The sequence below is a fragment of the Trachurus trachurus genome (assembly GCF_905171665.1).
Source record: "Trachurus trachurus genome assembly, chromosome: 6".
Taxonomy (NCBI): domain Eukaryota; kingdom Metazoa; phylum Chordata; class Actinopteri; order Carangiformes; family Carangidae; genus Trachurus; species Trachurus trachurus.
Window position 1 is genome coordinate 21,374,852 of NC_139897.1, and position 19,010 is coordinate 21,393,861.

Below are 19,010 nucleotides of genomic sequence, written 5' to 3' on the forward strand. Positions count from 1 at the left end.
GAAAGGTGCAGGACGAACGCTCGGGGTAGTTTCTAGAAAGTCAGCAACAACAGATACGTATGTGTTCTGTGTGCTGATCAAACAGCTGCATGTCATCACCAGGCAAGAGGCCGGTCACGTAACTTGGACACTGACAAACACACCTGCTACTGCAGCAGGAGGAACCATATCTTCAATCATTCTCTCTTTCTTTCTCACACACTCAAATAAATATTAAAACCACTGCGATATTTTCTCGATCAGAGTGGATCAAACCGTCTGTATAATGTAAGGAGGCCCAATGACAATCATCATCCAACCACGAAAATTTGCATATTTTGTTCTTGATATTTCCCGCAGGCTAATCAGTGTAGTATGTATGCAAGGTCTTTTTTTTTTTCCTAATATGAATCGTTTGATGTGTTTGGCCGTTACGGATGTACAGTACAGTATCTGTGTGACATTTTCTGCTCCGCTCCATTAATCTTGTCATGGTTGTCCAACCGCTGCATGCTGGTGTTTCACATTAGGGGGCAGAAGAGGAAAGAAAAACACACACAAAAAAAAACGATAGACAGATCTCTGGAACATGGTTGTAAATCTTTTGTCTGCTTCAGGGTGGATTAAGTTGAGCTGCATGTACACAAACACGCATGCTGATACAATTATATCCATGTGTGTGTTTAATACAAGAAGGTCTGAAGGAATGAAGGATTTCAAGCATGTTTAATTCAACTCTCATTTTTTAAACTTGTCTAATACGACACAAGTGCATCTCTGTATGAAATCACCATATTACATTGAAAAAAAAAACATTACTTTCGCTACACTGTCCATCATTCATGTTAATGAATTGCAATCCAAGCGCTAGTCAGTACATCAGCATAATCACAGTCTCGTGGTTAGTGATGAGTCACAGGACACAGATTTCAGACAGACCTGCCTATAAGTCAGTGTGCCTCTTATCTACAGGCTGCATGAGCACAGTGCATCATGGGAGATCCCAACCACCCTGATGTGAAATTTAAAAAAAAAATCAACAAACATGAACTAAAATCCTGACTTTAAATTTGAAGACACATTTGTAAGTCAAAAATATCAGTAAAATATAATGAACACTGTTAGGTAAATAAAAAAACAGTGGTGGTTGATGCACTAAGCAGCAGCCTTTACAGGTAGTGTTGATCATCCACATACTGCACTGATACTGCAGGATAAGTTCAGAGTGACTGGGAAAAGGCAGCTTTGACTGGTAACGAAGAGATTAGATGAAAAGTAATTAATCAATCTTTCAATGATGGTCACACAGTGATGAAATAAAGTCAGCACATTGTCTCCATACAACTCCATCATGGTTTCCAGACACTAACTGAATCTGACTCATTCAGCCTGAAACATCAGTTTGGATTAAGATTCTGTTGCAATGAGAATACTGGGCCAAATGCGTTTTTTATCCAAACCTCATGTAGTCAGAGCTTCAGTGTGGGAAGTGAGGAGACAACACAACCAGCTACAACTTCAACATCAAACTAACTACAGCTGTGATTAGTTCTCATAGAGTTTCCTTTGATTATGAATTTCAAAACCTGAAAGTTACAGAAACTAGTTAAATATTTACCAATTTCAACCGATCACAGAACAGACTCTTGGTATCTGAGCACGTCTCAACAGCATTGCTGTATTAATGAGCTCACACCTTTGCGGCAGTGCTGCTAATGTAATGTTAATGTGCAATAAAGCAGCCGCCAGTAGAGGCTAAATGACAACAAATAGCAGTGATGTGAGTGGCCCTGTGCTAATACACATCAACAAATAAACTGCTGTAATGACAAGGTTAGTCCCTGTGCTCTGTCCACACATGTGTGCACTTAAATCACCGCTTCATTTTATTCAAATTATCTTGCTAATATGAAACTAATCTGAATATGAAAAACTCACCTGTAAAGAACCTTATTTTAACCTCATTATTAGGATTTTTCTGTGCCTTATTTCCCCATGATTTTGTTTGGAAATGACATACAGACACTAGAATGACTGTTTTTTTGTCAATAGTGTCTCTGAAAATGAAATAATCTTATTCTGTAACACAAGTGTCTGTATCTGGAGGAATGAAAATAATAATGCTGTTGTCAGACACTTATAATGTAATATAAGCTCCTAACGTTGACAGATGTCCAGCGGTTGCCAGGAATGTATCAAAACATGTGAAAATAAGGTTTCCCTCAGAATTAACATCCCATTTACTCGCATCACTGCAAATCAGCACAAACATATTAGACTCTCACTGAAGGATAAGCCACACTCTCCTCTAGGAGAAAGTATCCAGGGACACTTTCTAACGTCACACTCTCCCTGTCGGTGTGTGTGTGTGTGTGTTACAGTTTACTGGTCAGCTGTGGGGGTGTGTGTGTGCTGGCCGTCCCCTGAAAGCCTCCGTCGAAGGCGGCGTTCAGCACCTCGTCCAGGTTTCTGGCGGTGACAAAGTCCAGGTCGGCTCGGATGTTGGCTGGAAGCTCCTCCAGGTCCTTCTCGTTGCGTTTGGGGAGGATGACGCACTTCACTCCTGCCCTGTACGCCGCCAGGACTTTGTCCTTGATCCCGCCCACCTGAGGAGGACGGACCAATCGGGTCATTTAAAAACAGCCGACTGTGGATTTACTGTACTGCTTATTGCGCATTGTGTGTGTGTGTGTGTTGAATGTGACGACTCACCGGCAGCACCAGGCCTCTTAACGTGATCTCTCCTGTCATGGCGATGTCTGATCTGACCAGACGGCCGCTAAACAGCGAGGCCAGGCAGGTTACTATGGTAACGCCTGCAGAGGGGCCATCCTTGGTGACGGCTCCGGCGGGGAAGTGAAGATGGATGTCGGTCCCCTCCAAAGGATCTGGAGCCCCCACCACTGCTCAGACACACACACACACACACACACACATGGACTCAATCAGAGAGTGACAATCAGCCTCTCCACTTCACAGTCCTTAGTGGCGGCAGCTTATTTGTGTTTCTGTGAAGCTCTTCATAGTATGAACTCACTGTTGGTGAGCTGGTACGTCCTAGCGTTTGCTCGGAGCCAACTGATGGCCAGATGGGCGGACTCTTTCATCACGTCTCCCAACTGACCGGTCAAAGTGAGCTGACCCTCTCCCTCCATCCTACTGGCCTCCACAAACATTATCTCCCCACCGAGCGGGGTCCAGGCCAATCCCAGAGCAACACCTGGGAGCGTAAACCGCTCAGACACCTACCAACACACACACACACACACACACACACACACACACACACACACACACACACACACAAAACATCTGTAAAGCAGTATTTGGTTAGAAGACACAAAGACTTCAAGACTTCAAAAATGCAGGAATGAATGTGAAACATACGGCCAACATGACCTGTAGAGAAGGAGGCAGAGGGAGAGAGAGGATGGAAAATGCATGAAGGAGAGGATGAGAAGCGTAGGGGGAGGAAAACAAAGGGAAGGAGAGATGGAAAAGACGAGAAGAGAAAAAAAATCACAGAAGGGAAAAAGTAAACTCCCACTGAGAGACAGTAGATCTTAGTTCATCTCATAAGATATGATGACCGCTCAGGTGCTGTTTTAACTGCTGTGACTTTATGAAGAGCAGCTGGTGAGGAGCCATGAGACGTCTTCACATGCTGCCTTCACGTTGTCGAGCCGTGATAAAGACCACCGCTCACACACACACACACACACAAACACACAGGTTTCTGTCGTCCACCTCCAACATCATTATGACTCTCTGTAGAATCATAAGTCAGTCCGTCGTCCCACCCATCTCTCCCCTCTCCTCCTCCTCTCTCTCCGTCCTGCTCACCTCCATTTCAAACAACGGATGTCCCAGGATGTCTTTTAGGGCGACGTGGTCGATCACAATGGGCATTTCTGGAGGCGCCGCCTTGTCTAAACACACACACACACACACACACACACACACACACACACACACACACACACACACACACACAAACACACACACACACACACACACACACACACACACACACACACACACACACACACACACACACACACACACACACACACACACACACACCATCAACATCATGTCTGTAAAGAGCAGTACAGTAAATACAGGTGAAGTTTGAGGAACAATCAGGTTACTGTAGTGGATAAATACACAGGAGGAGGGAGGAAGAGAAAAGAGAGAGAGAAAGAAAGAAAGATACAAAGAAAGAAAGAAAGAAAGAAACATACATACATAGAAAGAAAGATACAATGAAAGTAAGAGGAAAGAAAGAAAGATACAAAGAACGAAAGAAAGAAAGATACGTAGAAAGAAAGATACAAAGAAAGAAAGAGGAAAGAAAGAAAGAAAGATACGTAGAAAGAAAGATACAAAGAAAGATACGTAGAAAGAAAGATACAAAGAAAGATACGTAGAAAGAAAGAGGAAAGAAAGATACGTAGAAAGAAAGATACAAAGAAAGATACGTAGAAAGAAAGAGGAAAGAAAGATACGTAGAAAGAAAGATACAAAGAAAGATACAAAGAAAGAAAGATACAAAAAAGGAAAGAAAGAAAGAAAGAAAGAAAGAAAGAAAGAAAGAAAGAAAGAAAGAAAGAAAGAAAGAAAGAAAGAAAGAAAGAAAGAAAGAAAGAAAGAGGCATACCAAGAAGAAGTATGCAAGGAAAGAAGAATAAAACAAGAAAGCAACGTCCAAACAAACATAGGAGAAGAAAGACAAACAGAGGCTGAGGCAGCTGCAGCAGATGCAGATGTGGCCGTACAGGTGTGAATCTGAATGCGCTGACATTACGCAGACACAGAGAAACTAAAACATGGAGTCACATCAAACAACAGAACAAATACAAACACAAACACAAACAGCATCAGACTCACTGCTGCCCTGTGGCTAAATGCTAAACACATGCACAAGGACAAATATATAAACACACACACACACACATAAACAAATGTTTTTGCTGCTGCGTGTTGTTCGCATCTGTTACCTGGCAACACACAGGGGCCTTTCTACAGCAGCACTGATCCCTTTCATATCCTCACTTTTCTGTTTATCTCTCTCTTTTCCTCTTCTACTAAACCAGCTCCACTCATCCTCATATCACTTTCATATCAGTTTTCTTTTCCATTTTTTCTTTTTTTTACTCTTCACCTGGAGAAACATCTGAATCCTGCAGACAAATAAACACGACTAAAACTACGATGAAGATGAGCGGGACATAATGAGCTCAAATCCAACCAAGACTCTGCAGAGTTTATTTTCTAATACGGACCAGATGGCTGCACATTATCCAGCTCATCACTCAGCTACTGATACGCATCGTGTTGTACTCGTACTAATCACACAAACCGTCGACTTAAAGAGGAAACATGTCAGAACAGACTTCATTCAACAGAGCAGCTCCATGAAGGCTGGGTCAAGGTCAATGAACACACTGCGGGAGATTTAATGCTGCACACGTTTCACTCTCATCAATTGATCTCCATTTAATCTCACTAGCACCACCTTGTGCCACACTTTAACTGTACAGCTGTAACTGTTGTGAAGTGGCAGTCGTGTGTTTCCTGTGGATAAAGTAAGTTAATTAGTATTATTAAATGATGGTTCTGCTTGTTTTGTATTGATACTATTATTGTATTATGTTTTGTCAAATGGACGAATAAATCAATCAAATCAAAAACCTTATTCTTTTACTATTTCAGGCCTTGAACCTGTCACTGTTCCACCACTGGCGGCCTCAGTCTCTGTAAATCAGTTTAACAAAAGCACATGTGTCCAGATGTCCATGTGTCCCCCTTTCTCTCTAGATTTTTTTTCTTCTTTTTCCTGTATTCCCTCTGTTTCTCCTCCTCTTGCTCTCTGCACTCTGGCCTTTCTGCACCCAGGGTCTGAAACCGAAGCTGCAACCACCTTCTGCCAACATGACCTCTGCTGGTACGGCTAATAGTTACTATTATTATCATAACTTTACACCTTTACACCTCGGTGAAACCTCCTTCTTTATCACAGTCCCTCTCTCTCTCTCTCTCTCTCTCTCTCTCTCTCTCTCTCTCTCTCTCTCTCTCTCTCTCTCTCTCTCTCTCTCTCTCTCTCTCTCTCTCTCTCTCTCTCTCTCTCTCTCTCTCTCTCTCTCTCTCTCTCTATGTCTCAGCCACTCAGTCTCTTTCTCAAGACTCACTGTAAGAAAATGGTTGTCGTGCAATGAACAAATAAATGAACAAAGAAATATATTAAATACAGCAGTTTAGACCACATGATGAAATTCTTAATTGGCAAGTATCCCTATTTCAAAAAAAATGAAATAACTAAGGGCCTGATTTACTAACTAAAGAGTGCTAATTTTGCCTGCTTGTTGCGAGTTGTAATTATTTCCACCACTGAGAGTTTGGACGGAGTCATTCAGCTCGTTTTCAGATGGCTAAGTAAGTAAGCTCACATTTGTTTGCATGTGATATCAAGTTTGTACACATTTTTACACACATAAACCTTTAGTAAATCAGAGTTTGAAAAGTTAAGTGCCTTCATGTGAGTCCGCGGTGGGCAGCACTGTTGTTGTAAGGTGGAGGCAGATGGCTGATCGCCCTGAGCCTGCTTCTACTCCACTTTTTTTGCCTGTTCACATAAAGTGTTTTTCTTGTCACCGCTGATGAAAAGTGTTTTTTTCACGGTGGGAAGTCTGGAGTTCAAGACTGAATGAATAAAACTTTTTGACTTTGATTTTGCAGATATGCTGCAGTTACACCGTAATGTGTTTTTCATTTGACTTTATGCTTTTTGTCCTTCTCAACTTTTACTGTTTGCAAGAGCCCGATCCTGACAGTTGTTAGTTTATAGCCTACAAGTATTTACAGTGGGCATTACTGTAACTGTTACTGAGTTGTGGATATTTATTTAGCGAACATTAAATGCCTTTAGTTAATGCTTTATTACTGGTTTTGAATTCTCAGTGGTGTTTTTGTTTCGATTGTCTTTGTGCGTGATCTGATAAAAAAAAATAGGTTTGGTGAGTGATTATAACAAATTACTCTTTTTGTAAGCTATCTTTCCGTTTTCGATCAGCAAAAGATTGATCTTTAACCCCCTTGCCCCACCAGAATAAAAAAAAAACCAAAGGGCTCAGATTCTCACCTCCCGGCTCCACTGGGCCCTCTGGGATCAAAGTGTCAGTCTTAGTGACTCTGTGACCTTCAGCGACCTTCACAGCCACGGCCCTGCAGATCGCCCCGATCTTCCTCTCCAGAGAGCGCACACCTGCCTCTCGGGTGTACCTTTACAAAACAAACATAGGCGCACAAACAAATAACACATGGATTAAATTTGGTGAAAGTGAGATGAGGTTTCACTGATAGTGCGGCTTCTCCTGCTCGGTGAACTCCGCCACAACCACACCGGCTTAACACAGGCTTCACAACCCAGATTTACTTTAAAAATAGGTAAAATTGCAACTTTTGCAACTGATGTTTTCTAATTGATCTGTATTAAACGTAAATTTAAATCTTTGTGCGAAAAACCTGAAGGGGCCTTAATATGTTCTGTGACTCTTCTTGTGTCTGACAATCACAAGGATCTGGATCAGTCATCATTATACTACTAAAAAAGAAGAAAAAATAGACATCATCAACTCAGAAGAAGCTGAATCAATTAACTTAAAACATAAACTCTTGGCTGGAAAATATCTCCAACTGTGTTTATTATTTACTGGATGGATCCCCATTAGCTGCCGCCTTGGCGACCACTAATCTTCCTGGGGTCTATAAAGTGATAACATCCAAAACATAATACAAAATACAAAACAGTCATACATTCCTAGCATAACTACACAATTATATATGCATAATATCATAATTTATTAATAACACTATAATTATACTAATACACTATAATAGCACTAATAATTCTACTAATTTCAATATCAATAACCATTTCCCAGTCATATGGTCTGCTGCATTAGGTGAGCCTTAAGTCGTTTTTTAAAAGTTAATTTGTTTTGTGAGCGAGATACGTGAGGAGGTAAAGAGTTCCAGGACATTATTGTTCAGTAGACAACTGAGTGTTTGAGTAGATTAGTTCTCGGAGTTGGAGGTATCAGGTATCCAGAGCTGGCATTTCTGGTGTAATGGTTATTAGTACTACTAGTATTTAGTAATGTGTGAGGATGAGACTGACACTGAATCCTCTTCTCTTTCCTTACCCCAGGTTTTTCCACTTTTTTGTTTTTTAAAGCTGGTCCAATAAGGAGCATCCCTCTGAGGATGTGTGCTTTTGACCGTTTCTATAGGAACCAGACTGGAGTGCAGTGAGTGGTTTGGGGAGCTGTGCAGGTCTGCAGACAGGATAATGTTTACCATGTGAAAGGGCCACAGGCCTTCGCATCGCAGCTAACGGCCAGGCAGTTTGATGATGAGGCCATTTAGAGAGGTAGGGGGGAGAGTACTATTAATAGACCGGTGCTGGAAAGATCAAGTGATTAATCAATGAGCTTGATTGACAGAAAGAGAAGAGAGGAAGCAGACTCGTTCTTAGAGAGACTGGCGGCTGAACAGAAAAACATGTGGCCGAGGGATGTGCTCTCTAGTCAAAAGGTCACACAGCCAGAGAAGTACAGGTCAACATTCAAGACAAATACCAACAGGACCACTTGACAACTTAATGATACGCTATGATGACCAGAAGTGGAATTCCAGGTTAACCTCAGATGGGAGCTGTCAGCCTAAGCAGCTATCTGCTGCACACAGCGCACTGCGCCTGAGCTTCACCGGCCAAATGTAGCAGAGTCTCAGCGGTGAACACACGGTAACGTCCAAATCAATTGGATGAATTCAGCTTTGTGAAATGCTCACTGTTGTGTGTTTTTTTTTTTGCTTAAGAGAGAGATATACAGTACGTGCTCAGCAGAACACTGTATATCACACCAGTTGACAGCTCTTAATAAACCCTATCTACACAGGAAGAGGTTTATATTCCCACACAGCAGATGTCCACAATAAACTACATGAAGAGGAGACAAGTCTAAGTCATGAGGATGAACTCTGGGCTGCACTGTAATGTCACTGTGACGATGCAGAAACACACAATTCAGCCACAACTGTCACATGATCAGGAGTCAAGTGGCCCATTACATTGTTTGTAGTATATTCGCCCGACCTCCTTTAGTGGAGGGATGGGGAATCAAACTCATATGTGGCAGAAATCTCAAATAACTCCTGAAAATGTCTAAATAGAGCCTAGGTTTTGTTATTTTAAATAAGATAAGACTTTATTGTCATTGTTCAGTATACAACAACATTTTCTTAAGTTTTGTTACATGTGTGTGTATGTGTGTGTGTGATTACCTGCTAATTATGTCCTGTGTGGTGTCTTGTGGTATATGCAGCTGTTGAGGCGTTAATCCGTGCTGCTCCAGCTGGTTTGGGATCAAGTGGCGATGAGCTATCTCCACCTTCTCTTCCTGTGTGTAGCCTGAGACAACAAACATAGTAAACAAACAAAAAACATGTAAGACTCTCCAGTTGATGAAAGAGATAAGTGCGTCCGCTCTTTTGTGTTCATCCATCCTCTTCTTCACAGTATCCCACAATCGAAACACGATCATCTACAGCTCTGTCTGAGATTTGGGGATGTTGTGTTAAAGAAGTGGCTGTTGACTTCACACAGCTCCCTCTGGAGCCACAGAAACGCAACTCTTTCTCACATCTGCCACTGCGCTACTAAACACCTGTAAACTAAACAGACTGCGATGTGTAAAATTGGGGGGGAATTTAATGGTTTATTCCGGTTACGTCTTACGTCCTTCATCAACTTCCATGTGAAAACAATTCAGCTCAACTCTTAAGGACACTGCAGTTGGGAGATGAGTTAGCAGCTAAAAGATGTGTGTGTTACAGTGAGTTATACAGCACAACACAAAAAGAACAATAAAAGCTTCCAGAAAAATACCTTTGCTTGCTTGCAGGTGATTAAATAATGTAAGTTATGATTTGTCGGGTAATCAGACTGACAGCTACAGACCAGAGAGCAAAGAACATGTATAAAAAATAAAAAAATAAAAATAAAAATAAAAACTTTAAGAGACAGACTAAAAAATACTAATTAGAAGGCATTAAAATTATTTGTCACTCAAATGTGTTAATTATGTCAGTATTGTGCATTTAGTATATTGCATTTATGTCCTTTCATCAGTTATGGAGTCATTAAATAGAATAAAAACAATAAATCTCTATAAAGAAAATCAAATAAATGTGGAAATATAGTGAGGAATCATTTTGGTTTCTTTGTTTAAAAATATTTTGGGACATTTTTGCTTTTATTTAGACAAGACAGAAAAGACAGACAGAAAAACAAGGGGGGAATGACATGCAGAAAAGATCAGCCCAGTCTGGAGTTAAACCAGCAATCGCCTGCTTGGCGCTTGGAGCCCGCATGGGACGTGATCTAACGACAGGACTGTTATATAATATTTCATAATAATAAAAGCAATAGTGAAAAGTAAAATCAATGCTGAAATGAATACAGAAAATAGAATAACCAAAAATAAATGAATGACAGAAAAAAAGGAATGTAAAATATATAAATAAGCAAACAGATGAACATATGTATTAATTCCTTTTCATATTTCCACATCTTCTCTCATTCTTTTACAGACTTTTTTGTTTTATTTCTGTTTTCGACAACTGTGTGAACACACATTTGTGTGTGATTGGACATGGAGCTGTTTCATGTGTTCCCTTGCTACAAAGCAGCAAATTCAATCAGTTGTGATAGTGGCGTCACAAAGTGTTTGTCTTTTGAGATCAAATGGAAACTGTCAGGGACGATTCCTCGGAGCGTGTGAACTCACCTGGTACCTGCAGCACCTCCATCCTGTCCAGCAGGGCCGGGGGAATGGTTGCCGTGGTGTTAGCGGTGGCAATAAAGAGCACTTGGGAGAGGTCAAAGGCCACGTTGAGGTAATGGTCTGTGAAGCTGTGGTTCTGCTCCGGGTCCAGGACCTTAGGGAACATGTGGACAAGGTTTTTGTTTCAATGTGCGTTTTAAATGTTTAATCACGCTAAATTTCATTTGTTTAGAAACAGAAGAAAACAAAAGCACAAAAACAACTAGACTGGTACTCAACCCTGCAGATGTCTGTCAGATCCAGATAATGATCTGAATCCAAACCATGTTGCAAAGTGACACATCTCAGCACTATTAATAGGTTTGATTTTTTTCTTACATGTAAAGCCCAAACATTATTTTCTTAGAATTTGACAAAAAAAAAAAAAAATCACATTGTTAAGGAATGAAATGAAAAAATCCTGGATCTGCATCAATAGACTCTCTTGGCCCCGCCTCGTACTTTCTAAAAATTCTGATCTGTACTTTTCAGCTCAATCCTGCTATCCAAGAAACACAAAGAGGTGAAAACAAAATCTCCTTGGTGGATAAAATTACAAAAAAAAAAAAAAAAAAAGCTCATTAAGGAAGCAGAACAAATGCTTATTAGCAATTCTAGCCTAGTTAAACAGCAACAATTCAGCTTCTCCATTTGCTTTGGGATTTAACTTGTGACCCGACTCCACAGGTAATCTGACAGAGACACACACTGACCTCCAGCAGGGCGGCCGCGGGGTCTCCTTGAAGACTTTTCCCCAGTTTGTCCACTTCGTCCAGGAGGAAGACAGGATTATTCACACCCACGGTCTTCAGGCCGTTGATGATGCGGCCGGGCATGCTGCCTACATATGTGCGTCTGGAGACACACACACAGGCAGGAAGAGTTGGATCTACTGTGTAAATGTTTCCACACCACTGTCAAAAACACTTAACTCTCCTGGCGACAACAAAATAAGACACAATTAGCGCCTTAGCACATGAACGTATCGACCCACGATCACAAGGGGTCGTGGTATGGGAAAGAGCAGATGTGGGAGAGCAGAGCAGGCCGCTGATACAGACATTAAACAGACTTTACCCTGTCAGCACCCTAACAGGAAGTCCGTACAACATCCGCCTGAGCCCAGGTGTGATCAGAGTGAGTGACAAGTTCGCCTTGTTTCCATCACGCACAACTAGAAGGAGGGGAATATTTGAGGGTGAGGAAGAAGGATGACGTCAAATATCTTGTGGGTGAGAAGGTGTCAGACACTCAATCTCCTTTTGCTTGCTGCAACTTCTAAAGGCTTACCTTTAAAGGCAGACAGGTGCGTCGGAGAAGACCAGTGCGGTGTTTTATAATAATCATGGGTGTAGCTAGCTACCATTATACGACTTATCATTAATCATAAATCATTAATTTAGACCCCACCACTTTTACCATGTCAAAAATCTGTAGATCAGTCTGTTCACTCAGCGCTGTGTTAGAGCTTCATCATTGAATCCGTTCCGCTTGTTTATTGAGAGTTGATAAGATATGCATAAACCAATGGTGCAAGGTAAATAAAAATGTTTTGAGGGATATTGAACACTGTAAGTGAAAAAGGGCTCCCGCTCCTTACAAAAACCAATTGAACCACTGACTATGCAGGTTAAGACAGTGTGCAGGAGCTTGCTGCATTTAAATAAGGGGCCACTCTTGCTGTGGACACTGTCTGGAGTTCATATGAAAAGACGAGCTAATGTTCTCTGTGGCAAATTACCTAATGCAAGCAAGCTTCAAGTGTTTATAAGCTGAAGGCATGAAATGTGCAGCTCCTGAGGTTCAAAGAAAGAAAACAAAAAGAAAACAACAAAGAAAATACAGAAAAGAACAACCACAAAACCCTAAATATGAAACTACTGGAGTTGTCTATTTTTTCAGAGAGAATTTTCTTTTTTAAGTTGAACAAATTGTAAATTGACCGTTAAAGAACTTTCATCTTTATCTCTCGCTCTCCCGCTGTTGGTATGCCGGACACATGTTTCTCATCTGGCTCAGAGAAAGTGTCTCAACTCTGTTTAGTCTTCCTTTAAAATACCAGGATCAGCTCTGCAATCTGAGATGAACTCTGCTGCCCTGTACACCTCTGTGCAGACTCACGTGCACACACACACACACACACACACACACACACACACACACACACACACACACACACACACACACACACACACACACACACACACACACACACACACACACACACACACACACACACACACACACACACACACACACACACACACACACACACACACACACACACACACACACACACAATTGCATTACTCATTACTCACAAGAGAGCTGAGTGACAAAACTTATGAATCACTTTTTCATTTCTACAGCTGATTGATACATTTGGACAGGAAATGACATTAGTGACCTCGCTCTACTTTGCAGCCGAGCAAAGCTTAGGGTTTTTATGCAAAACTCTCCAACACGGCCACCCGCCCCCCCAGGGGACCTTCACTAATATTCTTGAAGTGGGGGGTCGTTCTGGGGAGATTCTGTTGGTGGTCTTTACGTTGAAGATTTACAACACGACTTCTGCGACTTCTCACAAAAAAAATAGGATTTGTGACATTCAAACCTGTTTACACCAGTGGAACTAGACAAGTCGTCTCTGTACCAACAACTCTTCACTTCAATGTTCCTCTGCAGGAATCCATTTTCACCAACCTATACAGTGTCAACTTATAGAGAAAAACAGCCGCTCTCTTCCTTTATATTCCCAATAGAGGAAACACAGAGTCTCTCTCTCTTCAAAGCTTTTATTTCTCCTGAGGATGTACCCCATGAATGATACTCCGCATTTACAAGACTATGGTACCAAGAGATTTGTCCTACAGTAGAAAAAAAACATCATTGTCTGACAGAGTAAGACTTCAATAGAGTTGTGACCCAAAACGGATGATTTGACTGAAGCCGAGAGGATCAAAGGGTTAATCAGAGATCTTCATCAGTGCACACAGTCAGAAAACGGTCTGCTCTGCGGCTTCTCTCATGTCATATTAAGGGGCTAAAGGCTTCAAGGAATTACTGTAGCTGGTTAACATCTCTGATTATGAGGCAACCATTCACAAATCATTGTCCCACCACAGGAAGCTGCTGCTCTCCATCACTGCACACCTGAGGTCTGCCATAGAGCACCATGACCCTCCACATCACTGATGTGGAAGAACATTACTTTTAAAATGAACATTGAATTGAAAAAAAAAATTGAAAAACAACTAAATTTAGTGGTAGAAGGAAGGTGCATACTGAAACGAAAACACCATCCCAGTGGTGAGGTGGAGTGGGTGCTGCCTCTTGCCCCGGGGCGGCTCGACATTAACGAGGAGAAAATAAATGCTGATGGAAATACTGTATCTTTATTTTGTTAATCGAATGGAAATCCTGTGGAATGGCTGAGAAGAGATGATCACAAAAAGACATGAAACGGCTGAGCTGTAGCAGATGGACCGAGATTCCTCCTGAGCACTGAGTAGATAAGCAGTCTGTCTGAGGTTGTCGCTGCTAACGAAGATTTGACTGTATGTTAATGGATGCTGCTTAATAAAGATATGTGACTGTTGTTATCTTGAGCCTACTGTGTCACATTCATTGCATTAATCATCTTTATGAACAAAGGTGCAGGTATCTGGAGATTTAACATCTCTGTCCTTTCAGAATTTAATAATAAATAAAGAAGTTAAAGAAGAATCAAGAAGATATGTCATTTTACAGGAAGAGGTACTGTAAAGGCTGTTTTAAGAGAGGACATTCTGGCAAAAGAATAAAGAATGAAAAACCTTGGCACTAAATGGCCTTAAAGAGGTTACAGCAGCTATGAATCATCTCCTAAATAAGGTGGAGGAAAAATCTCTGGCTACGATAAGATCTCGATCATACGCTTTATTTACCCCAGAATAAAAATGAGCTGCTCTGTAAACTCAAAACTGCTAAACAAATGGACAAACATAAATACAATTGAATTGACAAAGGGCCAGAACAACATAGTAAATCAGTTTCCTAAATATTGCCAAGATCTCTACGAAGAATTTAGAACCAGTGGAGGTAAATAAATCAGGAGTTATGGTTTGCAGTCTGCATTTGGAAGAGAAAAGGGTGAAGTACCTTGGGATAAATAAAAGAAAGTATAGACAAAATAGTAAGATTTGACAAATTCAAATAAGGATTTAAGATCCTCTGGGAAACAGTTAAAATTATATGGCTGAATATTTCTCCAGGATTTTTTTATTCCTTTTCAAAGCACAGCTCATATTACCTGTAATCAATGCTTTAAAACAATGGGATCCTATAAAAATTTAATTCAAATGGAACGGCGGGTAACCAAGAATAAAACTGAAAGATCTTTCACAGCAGAAGGAAATGGGCTGTCTACATCTACAAATCCTGCAAACTTATTATCAGACAGCACAGAGGGGAAATGTTAAGGTAGAGTAGTTACAACTATATAAAAACCACAAGTAAGCTTTACTCAGGAGCTCAGCCAGATGTCTAAAGTCTCTCTTTCAAAAGATTTGAGAATAACCCCCTTGAACAGACATCATCATCTCATTATTCCCAACAAGAAGCTTCCTTCCTTAAGGAAATTCATTGGAGATATAAATCCTCTGATTTAATCTATGCTGGAGATATGACTGTGTGAATGAACAGAAATTCTGAATGAAGATTTTAAAAGGTCCCGTATTTTGTTAAGTAAGATTTCCATGTGTCACAGTCTGTATTCAGAGACTGAGCCTTAAAACAAGCAGTCAAGACTAGATCTAAGTGATGCTGTTGGTAAGAATGTGGTGAGTAAATAACACACCGCAGTCGTACATTCAGGTTTTAAGTGGCAATTGAAAAAAAAGAAAGTGAAACATTAATGGAAATTATCTCAAGAGAAAATAATGAATTCTACTGTTTAAAATATGATAAGTGGTTAAGAAGAAAGATTATCTATGTTTATTCTTAATGATAAAACAATTTATTAGGAATTGGTTCAAACGTAAGAAATTGACTGTAATATAATATTAAACGTATCATCCGTAGGAGAAGTGATTGTAGACAAGACAAGACAAGTCCAACTCCCAGTTCTGGAACAAACATAATGAAAAAAAAGTTCTGGTATCGAGTCAGTGAGTGGCTACAGACACCTGGACATTGTGCCAAAACTACATTTAGTTTTTTAATTGATCTCCTGAGATGATGATCCTCTTTTTACAGTTGTTTTACTGAATCCGTTTTAATGTTCTGTATTATTAGCTGGTTGGAAAATCTGCTTCTAGCCAACAATAAACAGATTATGGAGCCTTGTTAAAGAGGAGAGTGAGAACTTTATAACAGGCAGGTGGTCAGAGAGGCCACTTCTCCTCTGAAGCGCCTCCATCACCCTCCTTTTACAGAGTCTGAACTTCCACTCACAGGCCGACCAGGTGTAGTGAAGACACAAAAGGACATCATGTCTCCTTTGTACCTGCTGCCGTTTATGTGTTTAACAGCACATTTCCATTTCTCTCAGCTCATAACACAGTTTCACTTTCACTGCATGCTGGATGTTCTCTTTTATGTATTTAGTAGCCTAAATGTTTGCGGTTCCTCTGTTAGTGTGATGCACGTGTTTGTATGTTTACAGCACAGACTGCAAACTACTTTCCCTGCAGGGACAATGAAGGAACCTTTGAACCTTTGATAGATGTCCTTCACTTGATACATGGGCAAACACAGGAATGTATGTGTGAATATAAGTGTAAGCACATGTTTGCACAGAGACGTGGTTGTGTATGTGAGTAGTTGTAAGACTACAGTAACCGCTAAACTCTTAAACTGTATCCAATAAAGCAAATATATCCGTTTATTTCATGAAATGTGATGTATATGCACACATATGTATGTATGTATATACAATCAGAATATATATTAATATATATAAATTATTTATCTGAGTGTTTTATTTTTATTTTCCCCTCTGAAGTGGTTTCTTTGAATTTGTGTGTTTTCTTTACCATCATGTGAGAACTATGTTCCATAATTTGAAAAGAGCATATCTGAGTGTTGAGCTTCCATCACCGATGTGCTGAAAAATGTTATAAATGTCTAAAGATTTTGTGGTAGACGCTCTGCTGCCTTTCATCGGTCTTAACATGCACATGTGTGTTTTATTCATAAGTCATTTAAATTACTTCCAGACCCACTGGAAAGATATCAGCAGCACACCCAGAGAGCCTGTGCCAGTCTGCTGCGTGAATGACAGAGAAGAAATGCATTAACCCTCTTCTGTTTTCTTTACTTCTCTTGTTCTTTTGGTTGGACCACAACAACCACATGACTTACTGACTGACTGGCTGATCATGGTTCCACCTCCATTGGGCTTTGCTCTTTCAGAATAATGTGCTGCAAACTAGCGTAGTGATGCATACAAGTACTCGACTACTTCGCTGTACACGTTATTATTCGAGTAGCCTTGATGTTTTTGGCTACAGTAGCAGGCACGGCAAGAAAAGTGATGTCTGGAAGGAATAGAAACACTAGTTCAATGCATAACCACATGTGCTTAAACAATCTAAATTCATTATTATTTTAACAAATCATATTTATTCTAACTTTGAATTTGTAATTTAAGCTGTTGATTGAGAGTTTAAAGGTGTTCAGAAATGGCTGTTTGTCCTGTTTGTCGCGCCGAGTTTCCACGAGTTGCCGCACGAGTTTACCCGAGTAAGGAAAACGAATTTGATTGGTCGTTATCGAGCGGGCGGGATATTCAAAGCTGGGGGCGAGACCGAGCTCGGTGTGTGTGTGTCTCAGACGTTTGATTGACGGATGACGGATCCAATATCAGTGGCTGATGAATCGTGTACAGGCTGACGTATAATTCGTGCGCCTGAATTATCCAATGCGAAAAAAAAATACCACACTTTCATCCCGGATTTACTCGAAAATACAATTTTGCACAAAGTTTGGGCTCCATCGTCTAATAGATGAGTTATTACATTAATTTTATGACCCATAGTGGGCTCAAATTCAATTTTCTTTTCTGTACAGCTCTAAGCAGCATGTTAAGCAACACGATACAGAAGTCCACCACTGTTGTGACGTCTGACCACTGAATATTACAGCGACGTAATTAAAGGGGCTTTACAGTTGTTCAATGAGGGCAATTGAAACTGCACCACCATTTTTCTATACAGATACCATGTTTGTCCTTAGCATTAGACGTTTTATGGCTGCACCACAACAGTGGAGCAGGGTCTGTATTTAGCCCACCCACTTGGGGGGCAGTTTTATTTGCCGTACAGTAATTGTTGCAAGGCTCAGTGAACCGGGAGCCAAACTCTGCTTCCCTGCAGGTCCCGAGGAGCCGGGAGGCCTGGGTGACTACTGAACTGCCTGTAATAAGAAACGTGGCCCTGAGCCCAGAGTTCACACCCAGACATGATTCCAGTCGTACACAAGATTCATACCTCGACTTGTTGGACATCGTCAGTCACACACACATTGATACAGCACTTGATCGGTGCATAGTGCTTGTCAAACACAGACTGTAAAGATGGCAAATCATTTGGGGCAATTTGGGCTTTAGTATATTTAGCTCAAGGACACCTCAACATGCAAACTGGAGGAGTGGGAGATCTGACCTACCGATCAGTGGAGGAGCCCCTCTACCACCCCAGCTACAGTCGCCCTGTGATGATTGATTGTGGCTGAAATGTAATCCAGATGTTCTACTCATGAAAGCTTGTGTTCCACTTAACAGCAGAGAGTCCTGCACTCCAACACACTTTCAAAACAATGTACTCATATTCCTTTGGCTCAGTATTGGCTCAGTATCATACACTCAATTATTCAAGTGCTGAAACTAGATTACGATTTCTCAATTTACAAGTTTTACTATCGCTGCACAGCCAATGTCAGCATTAACAGCTATCTACTTGGTGGCCGAGAACAATTTGAAAATGTGGAAACTTGAACTTCAGCATCAAACTTGATTTTTAACTTGTAAAAGGAGCCGTGTCTAAAGCAGTAGAGAGGATCAAGGAAATGAAGTGACAGCCGGCACCAGCCCTTTTACTGCAGACCTCCTCAATTTCCAAGTCATTGAGTCTCCAGTCGGTCCTGAAGAAGCAGCGCTGCTCAGAT

At 40.9% G+C, this 19,010-nt stretch overlaps 1 protein-coding gene across 1 annotated transcript in view; it reads right to left on the minus strand.

Moving 5' to 3' along the window:
* Positions 1-688: 688 nt before the first annotated feature.
* Positions 689-19,010, minus strand: part of lonp2 (lon peptidase 2, peroxisomal) — a 29,172-nt gene continuing 10,850 nt past the window's right edge. Inside the window, exons 10-17 of the mRNA XM_083974009.1 lie at positions 11,579-11,720; positions 10,830-10,980; positions 9,325-9,451; positions 7,121-7,260; positions 3,823-3,908; positions 3,017-3,224; positions 2,692-2,882; positions 689-2,585 (exon numbers count right to left, since the gene is read on the minus strand). Coding sequence (XP_083830135.1) covers positions 2,355-2,585; positions 2,692-2,882; positions 3,017-3,224; positions 3,823-3,908; positions 7,121-7,260; positions 9,325-9,451; positions 10,830-10,980; positions 11,579-11,720 — 1,276 coding nt within the window. The 3' untranslated portion in view covers positions 689-2,354. The remainder of the gene's footprint in view (positions 2,586-2,691; positions 2,883-3,016; positions 3,225-3,822; positions 3,909-7,120; positions 7,261-9,324; positions 9,452-10,829; positions 10,981-11,578; positions 11,721-19,010) is intronic.